Source organism: Hypomesus transpacificus, chromosome 9, assembly GCF_021917145.1.
Source record: "Hypomesus transpacificus isolate Combined female chromosome 9, fHypTra1, whole genome shotgun sequence".
Classification (NCBI taxonomy): domain Eukaryota; kingdom Metazoa; phylum Chordata; class Actinopteri; order Osmeriformes; family Osmeridae; genus Hypomesus; species Hypomesus transpacificus.
In genome coordinates this window covers 1,474,445-1,482,841 of record NC_061068.1, presented here as the reverse complement: position 1 = coordinate 1,482,841, position 8,397 = coordinate 1,474,445, and the positions used below count along the sequence as shown (strand labels likewise).

At 51.5% G+C, this 8,397-nt stretch overlaps 1 protein-coding gene across 1 annotated transcript; it reads right to left on the bottom strand.

Moving 5' to 3' along the window:
* Positions 1-3,183: 3,183 nt before the first annotated feature.
* On the bottom strand, positions 3,184-6,126 carry amigo3 (adhesion molecule with Ig-like domain 3). The gene is made up of 2 exons (XM_047025401.1): positions 5,611-6,126; positions 3,184-5,287 (listed from the first exon to the last, which is right to left on the bottom strand). Exon 2 carries the CDS (start codon positions 5,008-5,010, stop codon positions 3,523-3,525), a length of 1,488 nt encoding a protein of 495 aa, XP_046881357.1. The 5' UTR covers positions 5,011-5,287; positions 5,611-6,126; the 3' UTR covers positions 3,184-3,522.
* Positions 6,127-8,397: the final 2,271 nt, after the last annotated feature.

Sequence of the window (8,397 nt, the reverse complement as noted above, 5' to 3'; positions counted from 1 at the left end):
CTCTCCATCCCTCCATCTCTCTCTAATTTAGCTCTCCATCTCTCTCTAATCTAGCTCTCCATCCCTCCATCTCTATCTAATCTAGCTCTCCTTCTCTCTCTAATCTAGCTCTCCATCTCTCTTTAATTTAGCTCTACATCTCTCTAATCTAGCTCTCCATCCCTCTCTAATCTAGCTCTCCATCTCTCTCAAATCTAGCTCTCCATCCCTCCCTCCATCTCTCTCTTCATTTCCAGCCGTTGTGGAAGCAGCAGGCTTAGGGGTTAGGATGACGAGCGCAGAGTCTGGGTCCTCGACGAGATCCAGCACACAGGATGTTAGTATGTGTAGGTAGTATCAGTATGGAAGGGTGGGTAGCTAGAGTAAGTAGATCTTGATAAGTAACTTTGTCAGTATGAAGGAGTATGTATGGAAAGAGTACATTAGTAGTCTTAGTTTGATGAAGTCGAAAGCTAGTATAAGTATAGTGGAGTAGGGAGGTAGTATGAATATAATATGATAGAGTAGGGAGCTAGTATGAGTATGGTGGAGTAAGGAGCTGGTAGGAGCTCACATGAGAACATATTGTTGGGCAGAATGTTTGAAGTCCTTAGATTACTTTTAGAAGTATGGTGTGTTTGTTTGTTAAGATGCCTGTTGTGCTTTTCTGAGTTAGTCCTCCTCGTTCTGAGCCCCCAATTAATGATGTGTGTGGAGAGGCAGAGCTCCTAGACGGCTCCTTCATAAAAAGGGCCCGGAGGCTGTAATTCCGCTCATGGTTGTGATTATGTTGTGATTATGTTTCCGTGACACACTGCCCTGGTGATATGTTGACTGGGTTTGCATTTATATTATCCACATTTTCATTTATGTGTTGTTTCACCCCCACACACACCCTATTATTTTCTGCTTTTCTCCCTGACAAACTCTCTCCATCTCCACCTCTACACCACTCCCCATTCCTCTCTAGACGAGAGAGAAACTCAGTAATGAGTGCCATTTCCTCAGTTTACTCTGCCCCGTGTCTCCCAGAGAGACAAGCCTTGCTGATAAACAGCTGGAGCGTTGATCTCAGGCTCATCAATAAGCGGCCAGTCACTCACGGTTCCAGCGTGTCCTCAGAGGCCATCAGGCCTCTTCTGTGGCACTCGGGGCATCTGTTTACGCGGTGGCCATGACGGGTCAACTGGGAGATGCAGAGCTAGCTGCTCAGGTCCAGTACACTGGTGTCTAGGAGTGATAGATACTATCGTTACTTAAGAGTGTAGGAGGAGAGGAGAGGAAGAAACGAGAGGAGATAAGTGGATACGTTGTATTAGTGAAGCTGTGGCAGTCACTTTGTTTACCCTGATCCCCCCCCCCCCACACACACACACACACACACATACACACAGACTTCCTGACATCCACATAATTATGGCTCACAAGCCCCAGATTCTAGTTCTCTCGACAGACAATCTGGCATTGCCTGATTTAACAATGACCCGTGACAGCTAATTAAACTTGAACCATACAAGCCTTTTCACACGCACACACACGCACACAAATTCACACTGGGAAATGCTTACATGAAACTTGGTTTTAATTATAACTAACCTTATTTGAAGTCCCTATGCTGCTTTGCGCTATGGTGGTTTATCATTGACTTTCTTGGAGTACAGCCCTGGTAATAATAAATAATACTCTGATACGGTTTGACAACACACACACACAGACTCAGAAATGTCAGGGAAAAGATCAGAAGCACGTAAGCAGCCTGCTGCAAACCTCATTTTCAGAGCAATGCTCTTCTGCTGGCAGTAGATAGTCTTTTTGTGAGATGCTGAACTCTGTAGTGGGTGTTCTCATCTGCGGAGCACACTAGAGACTCTGTACGTACACAGGTGATGATGATGATGGTGATGGGGATGGTATGTGTGTGTGTGTATCCGGCCACAGCTTCATGCTGTTAGATATCAATGACCAAGCAGACGTTGTTCTAGACAGTCCAAGTTGAAGGATTTATTAAGACTTCGATCGAGAGGGTGAGAGGAAGGAGGAGAGAGGGACAATGCGAGCAGGGGAGGGAGAGGGTGGTGGGGGGGGGGGTGTTGAGGAGGATAGAAAAACAAAATTGACCATTTAGATAGATTTAGATTGTCCCATCTGTCCATACAGTGAGTCTTTGTTCAACATATACACAGTCTGTATCCAATAGGTCACATCTATTGGCGTAGATGTGCAGCATACTGAATGTGCAGCATACAAAGTTCTAATTCTAGGGCTCTAGCTCATATCGTACATGGCCGACACGTCAACAACAAACAGTGCCCTGTGTCCATCCTGAAGCAACCACTGCAACCCCCCCCCCCCCCCCCCCCCCCCCCCCCGAATTAGATGAGAGATCAATCTAGCACCAAGGTCCATATTCATCCTCCATCTCCTCAGCGCTTGACACATTTTCCCACAAGGCTTTTATTCCGTTCGCTAACGTTTCAGACGTTCGATCAAAGTATGCCCACCCTGCGGGGGGTCCCGGTAGGGGGGGTTGGGGTGGGGGGGGTCCCGGTGGGGGGGCCCCCAGCTCACACTCTCTCCCTGGTCTATTTATACCCGTTAAAAGCTTCCTCCCATTGTGCCAGCCCTGCCACTCCGCGCCGCTCCTCCAGGCTTCCGGGGTCTGCTGTCTCTGTCTGCTGGCGCTACCTCAGCCAAGCTCGCTAGCTGGGAAAACGGGGTCTCAAAGCTGCATGAGCTGAAGGCTGGCCGCTCTTCAGACAAGAATGTTGGTGCTGGTGTGTGTGTGCGTGCGTGCGTGGTGATGGTGGTGGTCAGTTTGGTTCAGGCCAAGCTAGGTTGTAGCAGTTCTGTAGCTGTACTGTTACAGTAATTTTAGCAGTTCTTTAGCATTAGCTGATGTTGTCATGTAGCTGTACTGTGACAGTAGCTATATCAGTACTGTCGCTGTGGCTGTCATTATAGCAGTGCCTTTGCTGTAGCTGTTCTGTAGCTGTACTGTAGCTGTAGTTGTCATTATAGCAGTGCTGTGCTGTAGCTGTACTGTAGCTGTAGCCCTCATTATAGCAGTGCTGTGCTGTAGCTGTACTGTAGCTGTAGCTGTAGCTGTCATTATAGCCGTGCTGTGCTGTAGCTGTACTGTAACATTAGATGTATCAGTAGCTGTACTGTAGCTGTGTGTATATCTGTCTAAAGGGTCATGCTGTGCAGAAAGGAGCTCTGTGTTGACAGTCTGGTTGTTTAGAGGCTGAGATGTTTCCCCCGTTGACCTGATCACACCAAGCTTCTCCTGCATACCTCCAGGGTCCTCCATCTATCGCCTGACCTAGGAGTCTCCTCGTCTCTCGCTCCTCGTCTCTCTCCTCCCAGTCTCTCCTCCCCTGCTTCCATCTCTCTGTGCTGCTTTGAGCCTCAGTATCTCAGGGACCTCCCCAGCTGGCAGTGAGGAGGAGTGGGTGAGGTCGGGGGGGGGGGGGAGGTGGGTGAGGAGGAGGAGTAGGAGGAGGAGGAGCAGGAGGAGTACGAGGAGGTGATGGCTGTTGGGTGCTATGGCACGATGGGTGTGTCTGAGAACACTGAGATGATGGAGTCTGTGTCCCCTCGCTGCGATTGGAGGAGCTTGGGGGGCTCCACCCTAAGCCGGCCATTCTGCTCTCTGATTGGCTCCAGAAAGACCACATGCTTGTTGTTACTGACCTTGCGGCCCGGCCCCTCTGTGGTGGCGGGCGGGGTGGGGCTGAGGATGGAGGACTGTGCGCTGGCCTCGTTGCCGGGGCTGGGGGTGTTGGCGGCCGGGGCGGGGGTCTTGCGGCAGCAGCAGCGACAGGGGGTCAAGTAAAGGTACATGAGCACCAGCACCAGGCTCACCACGCAGCCCAGCAGGGTGGTGAACCCCGTGTTGAAGGGCTCCGCCTCCTGCCCCCGCAGCGCCACCGTCACGTTCACCTCCCACGTCTCATTGCGCTGGCGTCCCCGGTCCTGCACCATGCACAGGTAAACGCCCGAGTCCTCCGCCCTCGCCGACAGGATCTCCAGGGAGCCGTTGGCGAACACGCGCAGCGAGCCGTTGTCGTTGCCCGGCGCCGCCACGTAAGCCTGCTGGGGCAGGACCCACAGGTAGTGGAGGTCGCGACCTCTCAGCCGGGTCACGCAGTCCAGGAGGAGGGCGTCTCCCACGTAGCCCTGCAGGCTGCTCTCCGCCGCCCCCTGCTGCTCGGCGGGGGGTAGGCTGCAGTTCCCGAAGGAGCCCCCGTGCTCCAGGAAGCGAACCGAGGCGCGCCGGTCCCCGTACAGCCGGCAGGTGTGCTCCCTGCGGAAGTCGTTCACCGAGCCGAAGCCTCGTTGTTCCCAGTGGCGGAACAGGCCGTACATGGAGCAGCCGCAGGTCAGCGTGTTGTTGTGGAGGTAGAGGGCGCTCTGGAGGGTGGCGGGCAGGGCGGAGATCTCCTCCAGAGGCAGCTGGAGCAGCTGATTGGAGGACAGGTCCAGGGTGGACAGGTAGGGGTGCTCCTGGATGGACGAGAAGGGGAACTCGGTGAGATAGTTGTGGCTGAGATAGAGCTGTCTGAGCATGCCCAGGCCAGCCAGCGCCAGACTCTCCACCTTGACGATGTGGTTGTTGAACAGCAGGAGCTCCTGTAACCCTGGCAACTCCAGGAACCAGTGCCGATCCAGCAGATCCAGCTGATTGGACGAGAGGTCCAGGTGCCGGAGACCCAGGCTGGCGTTCTGGAAGGTTTTGGGCTCCAGGCTGCTGAGGCGGTTGTGAGCCAGGCGGAGGGTGTGGAGGCGGGGCAGGGAGGAGAAGGCGCCGGGCACCAAGGCGACCAGCAGGTTGTGGTTGAGGTCCAGGGTGGCGGTGGAGGGGGGAAGCAGGGAGGGGAGGAGCTTCAGACCAGCCGCGCTGCAGCTCAAAATGTCCGAGGCGCAAACGCAGGCAGACGGACAGCTGGCCTCGGCCAATCGCAGCAGGGGGAAGAACAGGAAGTAGCCTATCGGCACCAGAGGCGCAGTCACGCCACCGGCACGGGCCATGGCGCTCAGAGGAGGATTGTGGGTAGGGGATGTGCAGCCAGATCTCCGCAGGGTTGCGTGAGGTTGTAAAGTGTTTGTGATTAGATCCTCAGTCAATACGGGAAGAGAAGAGAGATCTGATTCAGCTCCATCAGTCAGAGCTGGGAGACAGTGACTTCCTCAGGAGTTAGGTTCTCTCTGCAGCTCGACGGTGTCACTGTGAAGACTCCTCTCTAGGGTTTACAGCTGAGAACTGACGCTGGCAGGACGACCCACTGTGCTGCACTCCACGACCATACTAGAGGGAGGGGGAGGAGGGGGGGATGGGGGGATGGGGGAGAGGAGAGGAGAGAGACATGGGAGAGGGATAAAGATAGAAAGAGGGATGGAAGGAGTGGGAGAGGGAAAGTGGAAGCAGAGGGTGAAGGAGAGAGAGAGGAAGGGAAGTAAAAGGCAATTAGCAAATGGAACGCAAATGGAATGCGGTTCAAGTTCAGTCTGTCTAAATGCCTGTTTTAGTGAAGAGAACACCGTCCCCTTCCTTCTCAACCTGTACACGAGGATTTTTACAGTAGATTGCATCACCACAAACAACCTTGGCTTGAAAATCTGGTCTCTCACCTCCACGGAGTCCATTAATGCCAACGTCCCGTTCTGTCAAACCGGTTGCTAGGACTGCGACTCGCTTTGTGAAACCACGTGGAGGAGAAGCCACGATTTAAAAAATAAAATCTAAAAACTCAACCTTCAAAAATGAGAGATAGATTTTTTTAAGTAGGCGCAAACATTCAGCTCCTCTGGTTGTGTGTTTAGTTCTTCCAAGTCAAATAGAGCATGGTGCTTTCAATCATCTGTTCAACAAAAGCTTTTTGGTCCGTCCTGACTGGGTGGCTGGCTAACGGTTCCCAGATGGAACGTGTCTTTTTTCCAGGGTTCCCTCCCCTTCTCAGGGCCCTATCTGCTTAGAACACGGGATGGCTTTAAGAGAAGTCAGCATTCTGTCCACTTGGCTTAACACAATCACGCAGTCAATTTCACAAGCGTTTAAGGTTTCCCATCCATTCTCGCTTACACACAAGCAGCTTTCTCTCTCTCTCTCTCTCTCTCTCTCTCTCTCTCTCTCTCTCTCTCACTCCCTCTCTGACTCCCTCTCTCTCTTTCTCTCTCTCACTCCCTCTCTCTCTGACTCCCTCTCTCTTTTTCTCTCTCTCTCTCACTCCCTCTTTCTCTCTCACTCCTTCTCAGTCAATACGCCATCCCTCCTTCCTAGCGTGGACATGAGTGTTTGTAGAAGCGAGCGGTGTGGAAGAGTGTAATCCCATCCAGGTGGATTCAGCTCCAGGTTAGCCTCCCCGTCTCAGATAGACGCTCCCGCCAGGGTCCTCCCACCTCCGACCACAGTCCACCTATCAGACACAAGTTTCTGCTCCTCTCGTTTCCCTCCTCTCTTCCCTGCTGCAAACAGCTGGAGGTGTGAGGTTTGTGGAAGCTGTTGCTTCTCTCTCCTCCGAGGCTCCGTCAGACAGGCTACGGTGTGGCTCAGAGCAAGCTTCTGGGGTTTTCCTCGGAACAGCGCGACACAGCACTCTTCACTACACCCTGCTGCTCCTTATATACCTCCCTCTCTCTCTCTCTCTCTCTGTCTCTCTCTTTTTTCTTCCTGCGTTCTCTTGTGTTGTCTTCCTCTCCCTCTCAGCGGTGCTTCATCTTCCTCTCTCTCAGCTGTGTGTGTCGTCTCTCCTCCCCTGCTCTTCACTTTATGGCGTTACTGCCTCCTCCATCCTCTGCCCTCCCCCCGCCTCTCTTTCCCTCCCTCACGCTCTCTCTTTTCCTCTCTCCCTCCTTTCCCCCTGTATCTCTCAGCCTCTCTCTCTCGCTCTCGCTCAGTGTCTCTTCCTCTCTTTCTCTCCCTCCCTCTCTCTTTTTCTGTGTTCAGTGTAAACAAGCAGCATGCTTTTCCAGAGGAGGAGCCTAGTGAGGGGGGGGGGGATTTTACTAATGTATGATTGGCGCTAGGTTCAGAGGAATATAAAAGAAGGAAATCTCTCCTCTCCTTCACTATACTGTTTACAGTGACGTACATGCTGTCGATTCATGTTATGTCCGTGGTATTTTCTAATAAAATTACATTTGGCAAATTAATGTGTTCTTAATATTTGAAACCTCTCCTTCTCCTCTCCCCTCCCCCTCTTTTCCCATTCATAATCAGTCGCTTTCATTGATGAATTGTATTTTCATTGGGCATCCTGTGTGTGTTTTAGCCGGGTTTGCTCTGTAAACATCCAGTGTGGTTCTGGCCCAAAGGTTTCCACCGGTGTGTGGTCATGGTCTTCCATCCACTAATGCAGCCGTCCAGGTTCTCTGAGGACATACGCAACCACAATCTCTCATCTTTCCCATTCTGTCTGTTTCCCTCTCTCTCTCTTTTCTTTCTATTTCTCTCTTTTCTTTCTCTCTCTTTTCTCTCTATCTAGATGTGTTTCAATGGGCATGACAGCCATTAGCGGTTGTCCATGTGACTCTCCCCATTAGCAGTGATTGGACAGTATAGTATTATCTTGCAAAGGTTCCATTTAAAAGCCATGTAAACAAATGTACCTAGGTTGTAACCACACTCCTGTTCCTACGCATGTTTCTGTAGTGTGTGTGTGTGTGTGTGTGTGTGTGTGTGTTTAGACTGGGAGCTGTCTCTGCCTCTTGGTTGTAGTGGCCCTTACAGCCTGGTCTGCTGTCAGAGTGTGTTAACACTGCCAGGGGCCGCAGTCGACTCCCACACACACACACACACACGCTCTGCTCTTTCAAATAACTTTTTATTTGAACAATAATTTGATCAATCATTTATTTATTGGAAGTTACTCCCTCGCCATGGCTATCGCTGCCACTGTTTTTGTCAACAAGACTCATTTTCCGTGATTGATATTTGCTACTCCACTCGAGGTGCTCAGTGTATTTTAGTGGGCGTATTTCTCCGCAACTTCCTGCTGCATCACAGAAATTAAATGGACTGCTGTTCCTAATTATTCTCTATCGATATTATCGACATTATTTAAAATGAATTAATGTCACAATATCTTTATTGAGGGAAGTCATTACTGATTTATCGCCTAGCCCTAACCCAAACGTTCAAAACAACCCCAAATAAATACACACCCACATACACATTAAAGGACAGACACACACGCACACACACACACACACCAGTTGGACAATCCTCTCTAGCCCTCCTCCCTCCAGCTTGTTGGTGGCCTGCAATGTTTGTGTGTCACAGTGGCAGGCTATCATTAGAGTCTCCAGTGGCCAGAGGTGTGTGTGTATGTGCCTGTGTGAACACGTCTGGTCTACTGGCCTGAAAACACAGTGGTGGTTTAATGCTTTTCTTCCAGACTGCATTGTGTCAGCTGTGAA

Excerpts from the sequence above, each read along its gene's own strand:
- amigo3 (XM_047025401.1), bottom strand. The coding sequence starts at position 5,010 with ATGGCCCGTGCCGGTGGCGTGACTGCGCCTCTGGTGCCGATAGGCTAC.